The 22,716-nt window shown below is 43.7% G+C and overlaps 1 protein-coding gene across 3 annotated transcripts in view; it reads left to right on the forward strand.

Annotated features, from left to right (window-relative positions):
- The window catches only part of LOC144691494 (kelch-like protein 13), an 89,869-nt gene extending 67,384 nt beyond the window's left edge, over positions 1-22,485 (forward strand). For all 3 annotated transcript variants that reach the window (XM_078559627.1, XM_078559626.1, XM_078559625.1), the window contains 6 exons: positions 1,945-2,089; positions 2,566-2,698; positions 8,011-8,207; positions 9,630-10,425; positions 20,305-20,418; positions 21,389-22,485. In XM_078559627.1, the coding sequence (XP_078415753.1) occupies positions 2,000-2,089; positions 2,566-2,698; positions 8,011-8,207; positions 9,630-10,425; positions 20,305-20,418; positions 21,389-21,885 (1,827 nt within the window). In that variant the 5' untranslated portion in view covers positions 1,945-1,999 and the 3' untranslated portion in view covers positions 21,886-22,485. The remainder of the gene's footprint in view (positions 1-1,944; positions 2,090-2,565; positions 2,699-8,010; positions 8,208-9,629; positions 10,426-20,304; positions 20,419-21,388) is intronic.
- The last annotated feature ends 231 nt before the right edge of the window (positions 22,486-22,716 follow it).

The following is a 22,716-nucleotide window of genomic DNA, read 5'->3' on the forward strand; positions in this document are numbered from 1 at the left end:
TTACAGAAAAATTTCTGAGGTACAGTGTTAATTGTCATTTAATCCTGACTCTTTTGAGGAAATAAGGAGGGCCAATAAGGGTAGCATGTTTAATATGGTCGACAGGGGATTTAACAAGGCTTTTGACAATTGGTCTCACATGGCAGATTGGTCAGAAAATTAAAAGTTCAAGGGATCCAAAGGAAAGTAGTAGGGAACAAAGGGAATGGTTGACAGGTATTTTCATGTCTGGAAAGCTGTTTCCAATGGATTCCACAAGGCTCAGTATTAGATCCCTTAATTTTCATGGTACATATCAATGATTTTGTTCCAGTCCCATTCTGGAACTTGATGGCCATGGAAGGTGCGTTCATTACGTTTCCAAACAGGTCGATTATCAACCTCTAAATCTATCCAGTTTGCCTATGGTAGGAGGTAAGAGTGGGAGAGTCTATGAGCCAGAGCCATGTGGTAGCTGCAGCGCAACAGCACCCCTGCATTAAAAGACTCCACGCACAGGTTCTTGCCACGGAATGTACTCCATGACAAGCATCCTTCCCACTCCAAAGGACAATCAGAGAGATATCAATGATTTAGACGTAAATGTCAGGGACACAAGTAAGAAGCTTGCAGGTGATGTAGCAATTAACCATGTGGTTGATAGCGGGGAAGAAAGCTGAAGATATCAATGGATTGATCAGGTGAGCAAAATAATAGCAGCTGGAGAAGTGTGAGGTAATGTACTTGAGAAGGACAAACAAGGCAAGAAAATATGCAATTTATTGGTAGGAAACTGAGGAGTCATGGAGAAACAGAGGACCTTGAGTGCATGTTGACAGATCCCCAAAGGTAGCAGGACAGGAAGATAACATGGTGAAGGAGGCATATGTGTAGCAAAGAACATGGAGCAGGACAATTAGGTTAGAACTGTATAAAACACTAGTTAGACTCCAGCTAGAGTACTGTGTACAGTTCTGGTCACCGCATTACAGGAAGGATGTGCTCACAATAGAGAACATACAGAGAAGGTAGAACCATAGAACCATAGAAAAGTTACAGCACAGAAAGAGGCCATTCAGCCCATCATGCCTGTGCCAGCTGAAACAGAAAAAATAAAAAACTAGCTTCCCGTTCTAATCCCACCTTTCAGCACCCGCTCTGTAGCCTTACAAAGATTTACAAAGATGTTGCCAGGAGTGGAGAATTTTAGCTATGAGGAAAAAATGGATATAGTGGAGCTATTTTCTTTGGAACAGGAGAAACTGAGGGGAGACTTAATTGGGGTGCATAAAATTATGAGGGTCCTGGAATGGATAGGAGGCAATTTCCCTTAACAGAGGAGTCAATAACCAGAGGTTATAAATTTAATGTAATTGATGGAAGGATTAAACTGAAGTTGAGGAGGAAGTTTTTCACCCAGTGGCGGTAGGGGTCTTGAATTCATAAGCCTTCAGAGCGTTTGAAAAGTACTTGAAGTGCCTTATACAAGTAAATTTCTATAATTCTATGATGCCTTGGAAGGGTGGAGAGGCAAGCAGGACGAGAGGTGAATGTGGATTTGTAATGATCTATTTTTTCCTGTATGTAATAAAAGCAAAATATTGCAGATGCTGGAAATCTGAAATAAAAACGGAAAGTGCTGGAAATACTCAGCAGGTCTGGCAACACCTGTGGAGAGAAAAACAGAGTTAATGTTTCGAGTCTAATATGACTTCTTCAGAACTTCAGTAATCCTAATTACTGATAACTTGGGATATAATGTTTAGTGTAATGTATAGTGCATTTGTATAATGTATTAGTATAATGTTTAGTGACACATTTGCAATTACATGTTCTAATTAAAAGCCCATCAGATGTAATATTTTTTCCAAGGGGTTCTTGGAAAAATAGGTTTCACCTATTGCAGAATGATGTCTATACTTTATTACCTAACTAAATATCTGTCTATATTGTCTTACCTTTCAGTTCGCTGCTAGAAGAGGACATTTTTCCTCTGAAAGTGTCTTTGGCCTGCAGTAGGATGGGAGTGTCAAAAAATTGCCAGCCTTCTGCTTCTCTTACAAGCTCTCAAGCCTTCAACAGTGAGACACATAGCTCAGCTGTGCTGCAGGTAAATCCAAAACCTTTTTATTAATGCCCTACATGCAGTTGCCTTGCATCTGTGAGTAAAATAATCATTTTTCAGGTAAAGTAATACGGAGTTTGGGAGTTAATTTGCTCTTGCTTATCAAGCTTTCTTTACTACTGAGCAGACAGATGCTAGCGATCAAGTTTTTGTTGCTAAATTGCTCTAAATTCTCTCTTTGCGCACTTGTTTTATATTAAGAGAGTATTATAATATCAATATTTTTTGCATGTTTTGTTTTGTTTCTTTTCAATACTGACATGAAGCACTCGTCGATTGTTATCATGTTAACAATCTTTGAGAGTTAAAATTTGTGATTTGTTAATCTTTATATAATAGTTTGTTAATCTTTAGATACCTTTGGCTCTTCTGTGTTTACCTCTACCATGGTTCACCCTTGTCATGATGTTTTCCATTCATTAAATTCTAATATCTGTGCTCTTATTTGCTCCCTTTTTCAGGGCTTTAACAACCTCAGAAATAATGGTTTACTCTGCGATGTTACTTTAGTGCCAGAAGATGGAGATGAAAGATTTCCTGTGCATAGAGCCATTATGGCATCAGCGAGTGACTATTTTAAAGCCATGTTCACAGGTAATTAGGACTTTTGTCAATTATCAATTAGGTAATCTACAACCTGGTTTCGTTATTTTGCCGTAAAACAAGATTAGCAAGAACATAAACATAATTGACAGAATGATCCGTACCTTCCAACAAAGCATTTTCTTGATGCTCTGCCTGCTGTAACTCAGCAGAAGCTTTGTTTGTATCATTTCAATTGGGTTTCTGCTGATCGTCCACTAAAACTAACTCAAGATATCAAGAGAACCTTTGCGAAAAAATTACGCCTGAGTTATAAGGAAGAAATATAAGGAAGGCCTCCCTCAAGATAAAAGGGCAGCAGGGCCTGCTGTGTATGTAGCTGAGGATCTACAGCGAGCTGTCGCTTGTACGTGCCTCGCTAGACCCCGCATCTATAGACGGTGCCTGTCAGAAATGTTCGATGGGAATTTTCTAGATGAGCCCGTGGTGTATCCGGTTACCATCGTTGCCAAGCAAACGCCTGACCTTGCAATAGTGAAGGTCCTGGGCAGATATGCCACTCTTCAAGAACATTACCACACCTTCCTCGTACTCATTCTGCAGTCTTCCATTCTGGAATGCCATATACAGGCGCACACCTTACCTGTTTCTCCCTGCAACCTCAGTTTCATTTTTCAGCTGCTTTACTCACTTTTGCGCTTCCAGTAACTGCACAGGCTAAGCTGGACAATGCATATCATCCATACACTTTTCATCTCCTTCCATAGTTGGAAGAAAAATCAGTTCACAATCTAATAAACTCCCATTGGATGCCACTTTGTACTAATAATTACTATGGGCGGAATCGTCCCAGATTTGAACTAAATGCGGTAGCGGGCATGAAAAAAGTCATTTTACCTGCCGGTCGCAATGACGGGTTTTTGCACTATATTGTCCCATTCCCGCCATGCCTTGCCTCAGTAATAATGCATTCCCAGGAAACATGATAGGCGGTGGATGCCCTCCATGTCCCTGTGGCGCCAAATCCTGCAGCAGGTGGCACATGAGACCAACCAGTTCCTAGACATGCGCTGTCTTCAGCGACACTGATTCTCAGTCATCTGCAGGAGTGACAGGCAATGTCCATAGACCCAGGGTCTAGCGAGGCACCTACAAGTGATGGCTCACTGTAGACCTTGAGCTGCGTGCGCAGCAGGCCCTCCCGCTCCTTCACCTTGAGGGAAGTGCTCCTCCCTTTGCCAAGCCAGGCACCTCTGCTGCTCTCTTCTCCTTCATCTCTGCTCCCTGTTTGCCTTGAGGCATACCGTAATCACCAGGCTCCATGATCCTGATGTCCTGATGTTCTTCTCCTAGAGGATCAAAGAGAGAGATGCGTGGGTTAGCACAGGTATACTAAGAGCCTCTCTTGGTTAAGTCTGAAAGCCTCTTCACACATGCAGGAGAGTGTTGGCCACCACTTGGATGGCCAGTGTGCAGTGCGCTCATTGGCTGTCTGAAACCCCACCCACTTCCTCTCCACTCCACTTGACTGATTGGTGGCAGCTTCAGCCACTGGACTGCACGCTGTGCTATCAGGTCAAGCGCAGGCATTCTCCTAACCTGCACTGCAAGGCTGTGCTATTAGCTTGAACCATAATGGATACTGGTCCAAACCTTAATATAGACAGTGCAAGGGGCTGTGAGTACCTCCACCAGTGATTGTGCCATGGCCACCTTTCGCAAGGGTGCCCAGTCGGCCAATTGCTCTGCTGCCCCCTAAAATGCGCATTAATTTGCTGTCTGCCCCTGAGGGGTGAGAAGTTCTGGAGCATTTGGTGGCACTTTTATGCTTTTGCATCACCTGAATGGGCAGAAAAGCTTCAGAGGCCTAACTCCAAGCATGTCAATGGAGCTGCAGCTGAATGCTCACTTCCCTCACCCCACCACCCCCACCCTCCTCGGCATGTGCTTGCCCCCCAACCCCCAACCTCTGGCCTGACCCACAATGGAGCTTGTGCCCCGGCACCACACTGAAAGCCAGTTGGGGAAAAGCGACTTGCCTGTGCCTTCCGCGAATGTGGTGTTCTACAGGTGATGTTCGCGAGCACTGTGTAAGGTTGTGTGCACTCACCTCCGAGTTCCCCTCGAAATTCAGGTCGCCAGGTGCACGCCTTTTAAAGGCAGTCATGAAGCACGCTGTTCTGAAGTCACACTGAACTGGGCAGTAAAATGATGTGGGGAGATGATTCCGGCAAGCAGGGCTGATAATGAGATGCTAAAGTATTGAAATTAGGTTCCAGATGTGCGGCAGCAGGAAACGCGGCCCGCCATTGATGGATGGAGCGGACGATCGCAAACCGGTTTCACGATGGCATAAAACCAATTATTGGCCTTCTCACTATATTGTTTCCACTCCCCACGCCCCCCCCCCCACCACCACCACCACCTGCTGCCATGATGCCAATGGCAACAGGGCCAGAAAATTCCAGCCTATAATTAATGAAAAATGCCTGACATCACTTTTGGGGTTACAGCAGTGTCATGCTGTAATTCTGACAGGAGATGATCCAAATCCCTCTGGGGACATCCGGAATTATTTTTGCAGATCCACCTCCTCATGGATTAATGGTCATTCCCTGGTGGCGCTGACTGCCCCCTCCTCCTTAGATAGGCACCAGAGTTTCCAGGAGACATGCGAAGATGGATTGGTAATGGTATACATGCTCACGGTGGTGTCCTTGCCCAGCTCTTCCATGTAAATGATATGCTGTCCCGTCACCCTGAAAACCTCAGCACTGAAGGACACTGTAATCACAGAATCACAGAAAATCACAGTGTAGAAGAGGCCCTTCAGCCCATCAAGCCTGCACCGACATGTGAGAAACACCTGACCTACCTACCTAATCCCATTTACCAATACTTGGCCCATAGCCTTGAATGTTATGACGTGCCAAGTGCTCATCCAGGTACTTTTTAAAGGATGTGAGGCAACCCGCCTCCACCACCCTCCCAGGCAGTGCATTCCAGACCGTCACCACCCTCTGGGTAAAAAAGCTTTTCCTCACATCCCTCCTAAACCCCTTGCCCCTCACCTTGAACTTATGTCCCCTCATAACTGACCCTTCAACTAAGGGGAACAGCTGCTCCCTATCCACCCTGTCCATGCCCCTCATAATCTTGTACACCGCGATCAGGTCGCCTCTCAGTCTTCTCTGCTCCAACGAAAACAATCCAAGTCTGTCCAACCTCTCTTCATAACTTAAATGTTTCATGCCAGGCAACATCCTGGTGAATCTCCTCCGCACCCCCTCCAGTGCAATCACATCCTTCCTATAATGTGGTGACCAGAACTGCACACAGTACTCCAGCTGTGGCCTCACCAAGGTTCTATACAACTCCAACATGACCTCCCTACTTTTGTAATCTATGCCTCGATTGATAAAAGCAAGTGTCCCATATGCCTTTTTGACCACCCCACTAACATTCCCCTCCACCTTCAGAGATCTATGGACACAGACACCAAGGTCCCTTTGTTCCTCAGAACTTCCTAGTGTCACGCCATACATTGAATACTTCCTTGTCAAATTACTCCTTCCAAAGTGTATCACCTCACACTTTTCAGGGTTAAATTCCATCTGCCACTTATCTGCCCATTTGACCATCCCATCTATATCTTCCTGTAACCCAAGACACTCAACCTCACCGTTAACCACCCAGGCAATCTTTGTGTCATCCGCAAACTTACTAATCCTAGTCATAGTCATCTATGTTGTTTATATAAATGACGAACAATAGGGGACCCAGCACAGATCCCTGTGGTACACCACTGGACACTGGCTTCCAGTCACTAAAGCATCCTTCTGTCATCACCCTCTGTCTCCTACAACTAAGCCAAATTTGAATCCACTTTATCAAATTACCCTGTATCCCATGTGTATTTGCCTTCTTTATAAGTCTTCCATGTGGGACCTTGGGGCTTTGCTGAAACCCATAAAAACTACATCAGCTGCACTACCCTCATCTGGTCACCTCCTCAAAAAATTCAATCAAATTTGTTAGGCATGACCTCCCTCTGACAAAGCCATGCTGATTATCCCTGATCAAACCTTGCCTCTCCAAGTGGAGATAGATTCTCTCCATCACAATTTTCTCCAATAGTTTCCCTTCCACTGACGTGAGGCTCACTGGCTTGTAGTTCCCTGGCTTATCTCTACAACCCTTCTTAAATAGCAGAACTACATTAGTGTTCCCCCATGGCCAGAGAGGAATTAAAAATTTGGGTCAGAGCCCCTGCGATCTCCTCCCTTGCCTCCGTCAGCAGTCTGGGACACAAATAATCCAGACCTGGAGATTTGTCCACTTTTAAGCCTGCCAACACCTCCAATACCTTGTCACTCCCTATGTCAATTTGCTTAAGAACCTCGCAGTCTCTCTCCCTGAGTTTGATACCTTCATCCTCATTCTCTTGGGTGAAGACGGATGTGAAGTATTCATTCAGCACTCTAGCGAAGTCTCTGGCTCCACCCATTGATCGTCCCCTTGGTCCCTTATGGGCCGTACTCTTTCCCTGGTTATCCTCTTCCCATTGATATACTTATAGAATATCTTGGGATTTTCCCTACTTTTACCAGCCAGAGCTTTCTCATATCCCCTCTTTGCACTCCTAACTGCTTTCTTAAGCTCCACCCTGCTCTTTCTGTACTCCACTAATGCCTCCGCTGATTTGCTTCCCTTGTACCTGCTAAAAACCTCTCTTTTCCTTCTCATCGTAACCTGAAAATCTCTGGTCATCCATGGTTCTCTGGGCTTGTTACTCCTTCCTATCACCCTAGAGGGAACATGTTGAGCCTGTACCCTCCCCATTTCCTTTTTGAACACTGCCCACTGCTCCTCTGTAGATTTCCCCACAAGCAGCTGTTCCCAGTCTACCTTGGCCAGACCCTGCCTTATTTTACTAAAATCCACTGTCCCCCAATCCAAAACATTTTTTTGCAACTTGTCTATTTCAAATAATGTTTGATTCCAATTGCTACTGCTAAAGAATATCAAGATTGTGACCTTTATCTCTCTGTTTTCTTTTCATCTCTTTGTTTATTTCCATTTTATAAAGATGTTCATCCATTTTCCTTCTTGAGTTCTAAGGAAAGGTCAATTATCCTAAAATAATACCCAGTGCATTTCCAACGTTTTTTTGTTTTATCAGCCATTAAAAATTATTCTGCTTCCTCTTCAAGGAATCAAATAACTGGAATTTCTTTACTTTTCAAAGCTGTTCCTAATGAGTGCTTACAGGTAGAATTTATGGAACTTTAGAAAATGTAGTAAATGTATGCCCTAGCATTTGGAACCACTGTATATCTAATCTTGAGTTCAATTACCCTTAGGTGGTATGAAAGAACAGGAACTGATGTCTATCAAACTACATGGAATAAGCAAAACAGGACTGAAAAATATTATAGAGTTCATCTATACATCCAAACTGTCTCTCAATATGGACAACCTCCAGGACATACTAGAGGCAGCCAGCTTCCTTCAGATAATGCCTATCCTTGAGTTCTGCAAAGAGCTTCTAATTTCTCAGGTTTGTCTCACTATCCCTTTGATGCCCAAATAAAATATTTGCTTCATTTTTATTTGTCATATTAGGATATGTGTTGGAAGTATGTTTCTATGTTTCACCTTCAGCTTTGCTTTGCTTTGGCTTCATGCTATTATTTTCCATGATCCACTACAATCTGGGTCAGGATTTGGGATGCTACTCAGTTTCAGATAGTTTATATTTGTTTTTGCCAATCTCCTCCTTAGGGAGCTTGATCGCTCCAAGGTATTTTGTTAATTAAATCGGGAATCGGTGAACCTCGCCACTGGAGGCTAGGATGTAGACCACAGTCCTCGAAAGAGAAAAATTCTTCCATGTGTATTAACCCACTGTTGAACTGTTTATTAAATGCACAAAATTTCATTGCTCTAAAAGTTTTGGAATACAAATATTATTCCACCAAAGATGCATTTGCAAAATGTACCTGTGCATCTTTGCACCCTGGAATTGTTCCTCAGTTAATCAGGCAAGTAGACCCATACAGCCAACTAGCAGAATGTCAAGTTGTAAATGTTTCCAATTTTTAGACATGTTGGATAGAATGTGCGGGATCCTGACATCTCTGTTTCAGTCAATTGTTTCTAATTTGTTCCAGTGCAAAACTTAGAAATCTCTTTCATCTGTCCACTTGTTCAGCATTGCTCAGTCCTAAACAAAATTGTTGTTTATGCCAGGGAGAAAGTAACATGAGGTTTGAGAAAATGCTGTTACTTCTGCCCCAACAAAATTGATACAGGTGATTAATTTAAATTGCCTCATGAATTTACCTGTGTGAAACGGCACTTTGCATTTTGAATTAAGTAAGTGCAGTTCTGCCTAAGGGCCCTGAATGACATATCTCAGGTTCCAGTGCACCATCAAAGGGTAAATGTAACCCTTAGTACATTAGCATTTCAAATAGAAGATTCTCTCACATGTATTAACCCAGCAAAACAAAACAAAACTCTACAGCATGTTTTATGCACTTTTGAAGTTGAGGCGAAAATGAAATTATTGTCACTGTCTTCTATGCAGATGACAAATTTGCCACTTTAGGAATTACTTTGTATGCTGGAGTATTAATGCACAGAACTCTTAAGTAGCTCTCTGTTCACCCTGCCCCCTTCCCAATAATTGTGTGAGCAACCAAAATATATTAGCTATTTGCTTTATAAATCAACAGACTGATTAATTGCTGTACTAATACACAAGGTATTAAGGGGTAATAATGAATTGGTAGAAGTATGGGATCTTCAACTGATCTTCAGTACTTTGATGTAGGAACTTCCCATCCTCATAAGATCTCACATTGAAATAAGATGCTGCATGGCTCATGGCATTGAGCTAGTGTAGAGTAATACCAAACCTGAACTATTGATGGTAGTTTGTGCTTATTAAATAATCTTCCTTGAATTCATTTTCCAGGTTTCTCTCGAAAACTGTGTCGAAATTGGTCGTATTGCTAATGCATACCACTTGACTAAAGTAGATGATTACATCAAAGACTGTATTCTGAAGAACTTGTTAACACTATTAAACAATGGGGAATTTATTAAGTTGTCATACGACCAACTTGCCTTTGCACTTGGCAATGATAGCCTGAAAAACTGCTCTGAGCTTCAGTTATTTAAAGCTGCCTGTCAGTGGCTGCAGCACGAGGAATGTCGAATGCAGTTTGCTGCAAAACTGATGAAGCACATTCGTTTCCCATTGATGTCGCCACAGGAGCTTCTTGAACATGTTCAGAAAGTTGAGTTCATGCGAACTGATACCACTTGTGTTAACCTTCTACTTGAAGCTAGCAACTACCAGATGTTGCCCTACATGCAACCAATCATGCAGTCAGAAAGGACTAGGATCCGTTCCAATTCGACACACCTGGTCACCCTGGGGGGTGTTCTCCGCCAGCAGCTTCTGGTGAGCAAGGAGTTGCGTTTGTTTGATGAGAACACTCAAATGTGGAAGTCGTTGGCTGCCATGGATGTGCCACGTTACCAGCATGGTGTAGCTGTGATTGGAAATTTCCTCTTTGTAGTTGGTGGGCAGAGCAACTATGACACAAAAGGGAAAACAGCTGTTGATACAACATATAGATATGACCCCCGCTACAACAAGTGGAAACAGATGGGCTCCCTAAATGAAAAGAGAACTTTCTTCCATTTAAGTGCTCTTAAAGGAAATCTGTATGCAGTAGGAGGCCGGAATGTTGCTGGAGAATTAGGTAAACTGTGATCTATCTACATCCTCTTATTGTTTAGGCAAACCAATTAGTCGAATTTTGACTTTTAGTACAGATTATGAATATAAATCCCATCTCAGAACTGCCATTTCTAGCTAATCTTTATACTGTAGATTGTAAATTGGAACTGTGCAATATCAAGAATATACCTCCCCTTGGGTTAGACTGATCTTGGGATACTTCTCCAAAAATTTGCTTTTAAAATTATTGTTTCTTCTTTATCTCAATATTGCCACACCTCACAGGGGAAAAGCCAGAAATTCTATTCTCTTTTAAAGAGTAATTATAACAATTTATTAGATCAGTTTCTTTCTAATGCAGCAGTCATATCTTCATTCACTCACCTTCTAAATGGCTGTGGCTGTTGGAGATCAATCATCTCAGCTCCAGGACATCACTGCAGGAGTTTCTCAAGGTTGTGCCTTCATCTTCAACTGCTTCATCAATGACCTTCCTTCCATCATAAGGTCAGAAGTGGGGATGTTTGCTGATGATTACACAATGTTCAGCGCCATTCGCGACTCCTCAGATACGGAAGCAGTCCATGTCCAAATGCAGCAAGACCTGGACAATATCCAGGCTTGGGCTGACAAGTGGCAACTAACATTTGTGCCACACAAGTGCCAGGCAGTGACCATCTCCAACAAGAGAGAATCTAACCATCACCCCTTGACATTCAATGGCATTCCCATCGCTGAATCCCCCAATACCAACATCCTGGGGGTTACAATTGCCCAGAAAGTGAACTGGAATAGCCATATAAATATTGTGGCTACAATAACAGGTCAGACGCTAGGAATCGTGCGACGAGTAACTCACCTCCTGACACCCCAAAGCCTGTCCACCATCTACAAGGCACAAGTCAGGAGTGTGATGGAATACTCTCCTTTTGCCTGGATGAGTGCAGCTCCAACAACACTCAAGAAACTTGACACCATCCAGGACAAAGCAGCCCGCTTGATTGGCATCCCATCTACAAACATTCACTCCCTCCATCACAGTAGCAGCTGTGTGTACCATCTACAAGATGCAATGCAGAGACCCTCCAAGTCTCCTTAAGCAGCACCTTCCAAAACCACAACCATTATTATCTAGGAGGACAAGGGCAGCGGATACATGGGAACACCACCACCTGGAAGTTCCCCTCCAAGTCACTCACCATCCTGACTTGGAAATAAATCACCGTTCCTTCACTGTCACTGGGTCAAAATCCTGGAACTGCCCCCCTAACAGCACTGTGGGTGTACCTACACCACATGGACTGTGGTGGTTCAAGAAGGCAGCTCACCACCACACTCTCAAGGGCAGTTAGGGCTGAGCAGTAAATGCTGGCCCAACCAGTGATGCCCACAGCCCATAAATGAATTTGAAAAAATGTTTTTAATTTATGTTGACTGTATTCAACAATAAATCCCAGTAATACCTTAAATACTTTGAGAAATCCTGTTTGCTTAAAACTGAGAAAATAGCAAATGCTTCCCCTTTACAAAGCACGGGGTATTGTTACAAGTGCAATGGAGCTTCCCAGCAGAAATTGAAAATTACAGGTGACTCCAGCCCTTGCGTTCAATCTGGTGTTAAAAATAAACAAAAGATCTTTCTTTACAGTTGAGCAGCAATCACAATGCTCAAAGATTAACCTCTACTGTCCTAACAGACATGAGCCCAGAAAACTCACCCAATACCCTGATCTGGAATTTCCGCTTGATTACACTGGCATTTTGGTGCAAATCAAACCACAGAATTTTACATACAAATTGTGTTCAGTGAAACTCAAGCTTCTGCGTTCTTTTGCACTGGTATGAAAAACATCACACTAGAAGCCAGGCTCCTTCTTAAAACTGGCCCACTCCCAGAATGGTTAATCACCATCGGGAGTTTCTGCTAATTGTGCTCATTTGCAGACCTTTGAGGAGTTCTAAAATTAAGCTGGTTATTTTGGGCACAAGGACAAGTCAAAAGCTTTTGAATATAAGTTTTTCACAATTTCCTAAGAAACTCTCAATCTACCTCAATACAACTAAGAAAAAGCTCTGCATATTTTTTTTAAGTTGGTTTACTCATTGGCTCACCACTGCCTTCTCAAGGGCAATTAGGGATGGGCAAGAAATGCTGGCATTTCCAGCAACGTTCACATCCTATGAAAGAATAAAAAAAGGTGGTGGATTGACATAGTTATTAAAAATGTTTTCCTGTGATAAATTTTTAGCTGTGTTAATCAAAGTGTACCCAGTTACCCGTCAAATTTATCAAGGAATATTTGTTGAACCAAAATATATTTTAGAAGTAAAATTATGTCTTAAAAAGCTGCCCAATTGGCCTGGGGCATTGGCAGATTGTGCGTTTGATGATAAGGTGGAAATTCAAGGAAAAACACTTATCAAAAGCAGCACAATTTTACATGTAAATTTCACCTATTTTGCTGATTGTGCCCAAAGTAGAATCACTTTTTGAATACCAACGTAAATGCATTGTGACATTTCATTGGGTACCCTGGATAATAATATGGCAGTACTTAGTTTTCAACCTCTGTGTTACGATTCTGCAGCTTATCCTTCTCTTCCAACCACTCAACCCTCCTGTCTTCCATCAGTTTTTTCAACTTCCTGCTGTGCCTCTTCTGCTGGGCTTCTTGCATTTTGTATTTCCTCTTTTAAATGCTCCAGCATTTCTCACGGCTTGTTATTGGCCTCCAGTAAATTATTCTCTGACTGTGATAGTTAAACTGCAGCTGAGGTTCACTAATTTACTGTCTGAGCTCAGCACTGTCATTCTCTTCTTTTTCAAGTTCTTCTATTTGAAATCCGTGCTGATGAAGTTTTGACCTGAGGTTCAGGACCTCCATATTTGATGCCTCCTCTGCTAACTACATATGCAGTTTCTCTTCTATATGCTCCTTCTCAGCTTTCCATGTTATGTCCTGCTCAGCCTTCAGTTTTCCCAGGTCAGCGACTTTATTCTCTAGTTCTAACTTTTCGTCATGGATATCTTCCTGTTTAGCTGCCAGAACGCCCTGTTTTGCCTAAAAAAAAGAAAAGTTGACGGGCAATATGATCGGCGCAGGCTTGGAGGGCCGAAGGGCCTGTTCCTGTGCTGTACTTTTCTTTGTTCTTTAGCTCTCTTTCTTTTTCTGTCAAGAGCTCTCCATGCCTTTTGATATTGGCATTGAGAATTTCCAAATCTGACTGCAACACATTCATTTGACTTTGCATGTTATTTCTCACAACGATCGAATTTATCCGATTTGTAAACTGTGACTCTGGCAATCGTTTTCTTTTCATCCATTTCTTGGAGCTCTTTCAAACTTTTCTTTAAGTTCTTTGGTATTTTGGTTATCCAGAAACTACTAGAGGAGAAACATCACATCTACAGGGCTTATCTCAATGATAAGCCATCACTACCTAAGCATGATGCCTACTGAAACATTCACAGGACTGTCCAATGCAAGATCAAAGAGATGTGGGACACTTGGCTGAATCAGAAAACAGGGGAACTTCAGTCAATGCAGACCACAAACACAGGAAGAGATACTAAAATGCTCTGAAATTTGTCTACGAGCCCCAGTCTACTGGTTCATCACAGATCTCAATGCTGATGGGTCAACACTGCTCACAGAAAATGCCCAAATTCTAGAAAGATGGACTTTAATCACATCCCCTATCAGCCTTCATCCATCAGTGAATCTACAGGCTGCCAAAGATTGCCAACCTGCTCTCTTGATGACCTTCCCACCATGTTACAAGCGACAAACACAATCAAATTCCTGTTCAACAGCAAAGCTCCAGAAGATGATGCTAAGCTACCTGAGGTCCACAAGGCCACAATGGCTGGTCAAAAAGCTCACTGAGCTCTTTCAGTCTATGTGGGAGCAAGGAACCATCCCACAAGAAGACATGGATGCCTGCATTGTTCACCTCTACAAGTGTAAAGGAACCCGCCAATCTTGTGGCAATCATAGAGGAATCTTACTCCTCTCCATCGCCAGCAAAATCTTTGCCAGAATCCTTCTGAACCACTTAGTGCAACATCCCGACCAGAATCTGCTGTCAGAGAGTCAGTGCAGTTTCAGAAAAGGTTCAGGAATCACAAATATGGTGTTTGCAGTTAGACAGCCCCAGAAGAAATGCCAAGAACAGAACATAGACTCCTACTCCAGGTTTATTAACCTCACCAAGGCCTTCGACCATGAGAGCTTTTAGAAGGTAAGGGGGAAATACAGCTGCCCTGAGAAATTCATCACAATGGCTCAACAGTTCCATGACGCCATGCTCACGCATGTCCTGGTTGATGGTGAGTCTTCTGACTGATTCCTGGTTATTAATGGAGTTAACTAGGGCTGCGTGCTAGCGCCAGCCCTCTCCAGCCTGTTTTCTCCACAATGCTCTCTGACGCCTTCCATGATAGTAATCCTGGCGTCAAAATCAGATATCGCATGGATGGCAAGCTACTCAATCTGAGACAACTCCAGATAAAGACTAAGGTCTCCAACAACATACTTTGTGATTTCCTGTTTGCTGATGACTGTGCACTAGCTGCCTGTTCAAAGTTGGACATGTAATGTAGTATGGATTTGTTCTTTAATGCGTGTGACAACTTCAACCTTACGATCAGCACAAAAGAAACTGAAATAATATACCAACCTGCTCCAGGAAAGCCCTATCTCAAGCCCAAGGTTTTAATCTATGACCAGATCCTGTCAGCAGTGGATAAGTTTACTTAATTCAACAGCACGCTCTCTCAAGCTGTCTATATTGACAAGACATGTGCAAGAATTGCCAAAGCAAGTGTAGCCTTCAGCAGGTTTTGAACATCAGCCTGGGAACAAAGGAGTGTAAGTCTGCCTACCAAACTGAAAGCCTATTGAGCAATAGTCCCGTCCACTCTATTCTACACATGCGAGACCTGGGCTGTGTACCATTGTCATGCCAAGAAGTTCAACCACTTTCTTTTGAGCTACCTTTGGAAGCTTCTGACAATCAGATGGCAGGACAAAATGCCAGATACTAAGGTGCTCACCTGAACTAGCAAGCCAAATATCCTCACCATGAACTGGGCTGGTCATGAAGCCAAAATGCCTGACACTGGCTTAGCAAATCAGATCTTCTGTGGAAAACTTGAGTGTGGAGTGCGCTCTCATGGCATTCAAAGGAAGCACTACAAGGACAGGCTGAAGGTTTCACTTAGGAGCTTTGATATTGACTTTGAGTCATGGGGGAAGCTCACCGTACCTGGCACAACCAAAGAAAAAACACAAGGAGGGCAAATCCCATGTTAGCAACTCATCGAAAGCTCAATCGTCAGCGGTATCCTGTCTGATTTACGGCAGAACCTTCCCGGTGCAGTCACGTGTACCCACTAGAACACTAACCAAACACCCCAGATGATGAACATGGTCATCTTTGTCTCGAAGGATGAACAAGAGGATTGGTAATTTGCATGGCAGATGGATCACTAGTTTCTTCCTTGGATCAATGGTGGTGTGATACTCAAAATCTTCAAAGCATCCAACAATCTTATCAAAACACTTAAGACAGAATTTTCTGTGCTTGCTGGTGTCGGGCGTTTTTGGCGGTTTGGTGGACAATATGGCGAGAAGGCCAAAAATCGGTTTAATGATGTAATGGAACCAGTTTGTGATCATCCGCTCAACCCGTCGATGGCGGGCTGTGTTTCTCGCTATCGGACGTCAGGAACCTCGTTGTAATACGTCTGCATATCATTATAAGACCAGCCCGCCGAAATCATCCCCCCAGACCGGTGCAGCACATGCCTTGACAAGTGTGACGTGCAGAAGTCGGAACTTAATGCCAGGACCTTGCTCACATCATGGACATCCGAGGTGCAGAAGATGCAGGAGCCCGACAGCAATAGGGCCCTGGAGGAACTTCTATGACATGCTGGGCAGATTCTCATAGATATGGCTCTGCTGAAAAGCAGCTCACCAAAGATAGAAAGTCACCATTGAGGATCTGTTCACAATGGATGATGGTGGAGGGGGTGGAGAGGAAGGTCCAGCTCTGTTTGGGAAAGGAAGATGTACCGGGGAGGGGGAGAGGAAGGTCTAGAATCGACTGGGAGAGGAAGGTGAGTCAGTGGGGCTGAGGTTGGGAGGGAGCAAACAAAGGTGTTGGAGGGTAAGGTTGGGCTGCGGAGGGAGTATGTGGGAGGAGAGGGTAAGGGGGGAGAAGATGGCAATTGGGGAAGTAGGTGTAAGTGGGGGAGGAATGTGTAAGGGAAAGGGTTTGGAGATGGGAAGGAATCTGGAGAGGGCAAGGACTCCAGAGAGGGGAAGGAGTCTGGGGGGAGGAAGGTATCCAGGGGGAGGGAGGAGTCGGGAAGGGTTAGGAATAAGGCTAGAGGAAGGAGTCTGGAGAGGGGAAGGACTAAGGTGGGGGGAGTCCAGATTGGGAGAAGGAGTAACAAGGGAAGGGGTGTCCAGGGGCAGGAAGAAGTCCTCTGGAGAGCCAAGGCATTGGGAGCCCCAACTTGCTTTGGCTGTCTTCCTGTGGGCCAGCTACTCCCTCTGTGGTGACAGAGGATGAGGTTGAGGGGGTCACAGGCTAAGGGGATTCGGAGGGAGAGGACAGCCTTTGAGATTCCTGAGTAGATGACCCAGGGGTGTCCAACTGCCCCTCCTTCTCCCTTCGGGTGCCCAAGGGCCCTGACCTGACTCCTTGAGGGGAAGGAGCATCGGGGGAGATATTGAGGTGCCCCGTTTCCCTCTCGCATTGCCACTGCAGGAACTCACCCATGGCTACTGTGATGGAGTACAGGTCTGCACACATCTCTGCGTTCTGCTGGGCCAGAGTCTCCATGGCATCCGCCATCCTCCCCATGGAGACCTCCATATACACACATGTGGGCACCACTTCATCAGAGAGCAGGCAGACGCACTCCTTTGACTCGCACGTCAATCTGTTGAGGGCTTCCCACGCCTTCTGCTGATTCTTCAGGATGAGCTGGAAGGCCAAATCCAGAGGCTCGTCATCTGACTCGGACCTCAGAGCTGCCTCTTTTCCAACAGTCCTCTGAGTGCTGGGAGTTCGACTGAACCTGCCTCTTCCTGCTGCAGATGCGTGTCCATGTGGTGACACCAGATTGTGAACCCAAGCCTGCTTTAGATCTAGGTCCCTCTGAGATGTGTGTCTCTGCGCTGGTGGATGGTGTGGGTAAGCGCTGTGACAGGTCTTCCAGGCTGCTTATTTCCAGCTCTTCAATTGAGGAGGAGTCCTCTTGGTTGGAGGTGAGGACGTAGATGAAGGTGAGGGACTGGCTGGCTGAGGTTGTCGGTTGCTTCGCAGAGCACCCTGTGAACCAAAGTAGAGATATTAGTGCATAGCAGCAGAGTCAAAAGCAGGAGAGAGAGCACTCACAGTTGTGTTGAGAGACAGATGATGTGGTGCAGGATTCTCACATGGGTGTTCACCACCGATCTCACTGTCACTGCAGGCACGGTCCACGTCCTCATCAGTCATCGCGATGGCACACTCCTCAAAGTGAGTGAGGGGCCTAATGTGGGCCACTCCTCCACCCCCCCCCCCACCCCCACCCCCACACCGGCCCCTACCCTGGTCTGGGACCTCTCCCTGCTGTTATCAGCCAGCTTCTTCTGCATGAAAACAGATGGAGAGAGTGTGAGCAGGACACATGGAATGTTTGAGCGGTGAGTGGAGCCATGGACTGGATGAGGACACGAGCTCGAGGGGATATGAGCCTGATGGAGATGTGAGGGTGTATGTGAGTTAGTGGTGTTGTCCCTTGAGGTGTGAGATCCCTGTGAATGTATGATGGGTTTGTGAGTGTGTGAGTTGTGAATGATGAGAAGAGTGACTCACCCTGGCAGAACGGAGAAGACCATTCATCCTTTCTCGGCACTGGGTGGCTGTCCTCTTTTATAGGGCATTAGCACTGACCACCACTGCCACCACCTTCCATGTTGGATTAGTGATGTTGCTGCCCATCCTGCAGACAGAGCGGGGGTAGACGACATAACAGCAAGCCTCCACTGCATCCAAAAAGGGCTCAAGGGACGTGTCATTAAACCAGAGGGCTGCAGTCTTCTTGCCTTTCGAGGCCATGTCTTCTTTGCAGCAGTCCTGGGCTGGAAGCACTGAGAGGTGTGCACGTGGCTGCACTTTAAATATGGCGCCTGGCATGATGAAGCAGCGAGATGATGGCATGGCAGGCCCGCCCGCCATCAAAATGGCATTTTTCCTGGGAATGCATAATAGATGAGGTGGGATTGGGACAATACAGCATGTAAAGCTGCCATTGCAGCAGGGGGTTAAAACATCCTTTCTCCTGCCCGCTACAGCACTTATTGCAAATTTGCGATGATTCCACCCTTAAGATTTATTTGGACCAGATCTTCCTTGCTTCTGATTGGAGGGCACTTTTTAATGGGTGTACTATCTTCAATCCTCAGTGATACCTCCTTCACCTCATGGTTTACTGAGATCAGCTACAGCTCTTCACAACTGCTCAACCCCAAGATAGCAGGGCCAGCAGTTAACATCTTTTCCTTTGTTTGGCCCTCTGATTTGGGCCGTTCCTAGCTGTCAAGTATCAGTTCTCCATATGTTTCTTAATCGCTAAGAAATTGTCAACAGGCTCACTTGGTTCCTGCCTCAAGCTCTGAAATTCATACTGGTGGATCCAATGGTTTGACGTTGGCTGGAGATGCGTGCTGAATTTCTCAAAAATGGTGTCTCGATTTTTACTATTGTCCTCACTTATCTCCCAACTGTGAAAAAGATCTAAACATTTATTGCCTGCCCATGTAAGGATATAGTTGACCCTTTCCTCTTTGCCAATCCAATCTGCACTTTTGTTTATACTTCTCAAATGCTTCCATGACATCATCGGCCTCCCAATTTATCACAGGCTGAAGCTGCACATTCATTGCTGTGGTGGTGGCCATTTTGTATTCACAATTCACTCATTTTTTTTCCTCTCTCTGACACTAATTCAGATTGATTTTTCTCAATCTATATCACCATTAGATGTGTTTAAAATGTTTGGGTTCCACTCACAGGCACCTGCTACCAGCATGATATACTTTGTGGTTCTCAGAAGTTCAAAATAATCACACCATTTTACACCGATACAGGAGCTGACATCAAATGTATTTCTCCGATCTCACCCTGTACTGCGGACCGATATTTTGTTGTTTTGGTACACGGATTGCAGTGCAGTAATGAGGCGTTCTAGATATACCTGTATATCAAATAATATAACAATATAACAGGTTTTGTAGGTTAGTAAACAAGTGTGAGCACTTGTTTCCGTTTCCCGGCCGCTCCTGGGCCCGCCCACTGCGCTCGCCCAACGAACGGCAAATCCTACCCCAAACAATAGTGCAATTCTTAGTTTCAACCATGGTGGCGGCCAGTTTAATTAGTTCAGAGGTGGTTATATGATTAATTCTGAAATCACAGTTGCTATTTGCTTAGCCATTAGCTATTGTTCTATTGGGGATGAGTCTAAAGGACTGTGAATATGTCAATTTCTTAATGATTGAGAAAAGTAGCCAGCAATGGTAAATTCAAAGAAATGGATGAAAGGCTGGTCGATTAGCTCACTTGGGGCTCACCCTGATGTAGAAAATGTTCTGATTGAAAAGGTGAAGCTCACAATATCACAGATTATTGACATTGCCATAGCACATGAAGCCACGAGTAGACAGATGGAGATGCTGATTACCCAACTGTGAAACTGTTGCCAATGCTACATGTTTTGTTATGAATAATTACTACTTAATAAAGAGTGAGACTATTTATTTATGTTCACCAATTAAGATACTAATCTTGATGAAAAGAAATTTTAAAGCACATGTGCTGTATTATTCTGGTACTTTAACAGCCACGGTTGAACGCTACAATCCGGCAACCAACGAATGGACTTTTGCCACTCGAATGAATGAGCCTCACTATGGACATGCTGGAACAGTTCATGGGGGATACATGTACATATCAGGTAGATAAAAACTAAGAGGACTGTGTGATGTTTGGCAGCATTACAACTTAATTGCAGCAACATTATTTTACTTATGAGGATATAATTGTTCTCTTATGTTATAACATCAAAGTGAATAATTGTATATCACTGCTTACACAGAATTGGAAGGACTTGAAAGTTAACCATGGCTCAGTTGGTAGCATTCTCACCTCTGAGCTGCAACAATCCAAGTTTAAGTCCCATTTCAGGGTTTGAGCATAAAAATCAAAGTTAACACTCCAATGCTGTACTGAGGGAGTGCTGTGCTGTTGGAAGTGCCATCTGTTTGGATGAGACTTTAAATTGAGGCCCGATCTGCCTGTTTGGGTGAATGTAAAAGATCCCATGGCACTATTTTGAAAAAAGAACAGGGGAGTTATGCCTGGTGTCCTGGCCAATATTTATCCCCTCAATCAACATCACAAAACAAACAGATTATCTGATCATTATGACACTGCTGTTTGTGGGAGATTACTGTGTGCAAATTGGCTGTTGCATTTCCTCCAAGAGTGACTACACTTCAAAAGTACTTAATTGGCTGTAATGATTTGGGACATCCTGTGGTCATGAAAGACATTTTATAAATGCAAGTCTTTTTTTCTCAGTATGATTCTCATAAGGTATCAGACTTTTTTCATTAAATAAATTGTTCATTTTCTGTTTGTGCATTTCTGTTTGTAAAGTACGGTTCTGACATCCAAGATAAATGAATCTAAAATAGCCACAGGATAAACCCTATGGTAATTATTCTCTATTGTTATATGACAATGGTAATCCAAATAGCTCAACCAGCAAGCAAATCACCTAAGACTAAAGCATGGGTTAGTCAACTGGAAGAATCAGATTTTCAGGAAGAACAGCAAAATTAATGGGTCTTCAAATATAATATCCGATGTTGTCACACTAACACTTTGTCTTTCTAATTATAATTACTTATATATATTTATAGGTGGAATTACTCATGATACATTTCAGAAAGAACTGCAGTGCTATAATCCAGAAACTAACAGCTGGTCCCAAAAATCAGACATGTCTACAGTTCGTGGGCTACATTGCATGTGCTCGGTTGGAGATCGGCTTTATGTTATTGGAGGGAACCATTTCCGGGGCACAAATGACTATGATGATGTACTGTGTTGCGAGTACTATTGCCCGATTGCAGATCAGTGGAGTCACATTGCTCCAATGCTACGTGGACAGAGTGACGTTGGTGTAGCAGTGTTTAACAACAACATATATGTCATTGGGGGCTATTCGTGGAACAATCGTTGCATGGTAGAAATTGTCCAGAAGTACGACCCAGAAAAGAATGAGTGGCAGAAAGTTTTTGATGTGCCTGAACCACTAGGTGGTATTCGGGCATGTACCCTGACAGTTCATATGCCAGAGGATGAATTGGAATCACCACCTCGAGAATCGCCACTTGTGGCACCATATGATACTTAGTGATTTGAATCTTAACCAATGACTACTGTTGATTTCTCCTTACTGTGCCATCTATTCATTGCATTCTTTCAACAAGCTCTACTTAACTTAATCAAGTCAAATAGTCTACAACACCCTTGTTTGTAAAAGGCATTGATGCTATACGTGAAATCTTGGGCTAATTGATTCACAGATAACCATATACTGTAAATTCATGAAAATTGTTCAAACTTTAATATAATCTCTATCATTCACTTCATGGTGAAATGAAAAATGTAAACATTTCTCAGTCTCTGCATGTCATATCTGTACTACCTAGTAATTTAAATTACAGACGTAATTATTGTCCCTTTGCTAACATTTGCTACTCTCAAACATCTGTCCGACTTGCCAACCTGTGTGATCTCTTCCTTCATTTGGAGGCCTAGGAACTATCACGATTGGCCAGCTTTCTACAAAAACACAAATGGGGCGCCAATGAGAACTGGTCGTTGTACATAGATTTTTTTTTTCAATGTAGCCCAAGGACTTTATTTCGTTCCAGTATAGTTTATTTGATGATGATATTTTCAAAACATCACATTTTAAAGAGTAAGTAAATATAAAATAGTTAAACAATGAGTTATTGATCTCTTTCACTTCTTCAGAAGATTTTCTTTTCTCAACTGGTTTTCAACCAATTATTCACTGTCTCATTGACACATGTGACTGTCTGTGACAGGAAGGGCTGAGTTTTCCTAGCCCAGTGGTGGCAGCCTTGGAGGTGGGGTCCATGAAAATAGAGGGGAGACAAGTCAGGACAGTTCCCTGACGCAATTCCACCTTTGGGGAATTTGCCGAGGAGTGGGCTGA

The sequence above is a fragment of the Cetorhinus maximus genome, chromosome 16 (genome assembly GCF_964194155.1).
Source record: "Cetorhinus maximus chromosome 16, sCetMax3.hap1.1, whole genome shotgun sequence".
Taxonomy (NCBI): Eukaryota; Metazoa; Chordata; class Chondrichthyes; order Lamniformes; family Cetorhinidae; genus Cetorhinus; species Cetorhinus maximus.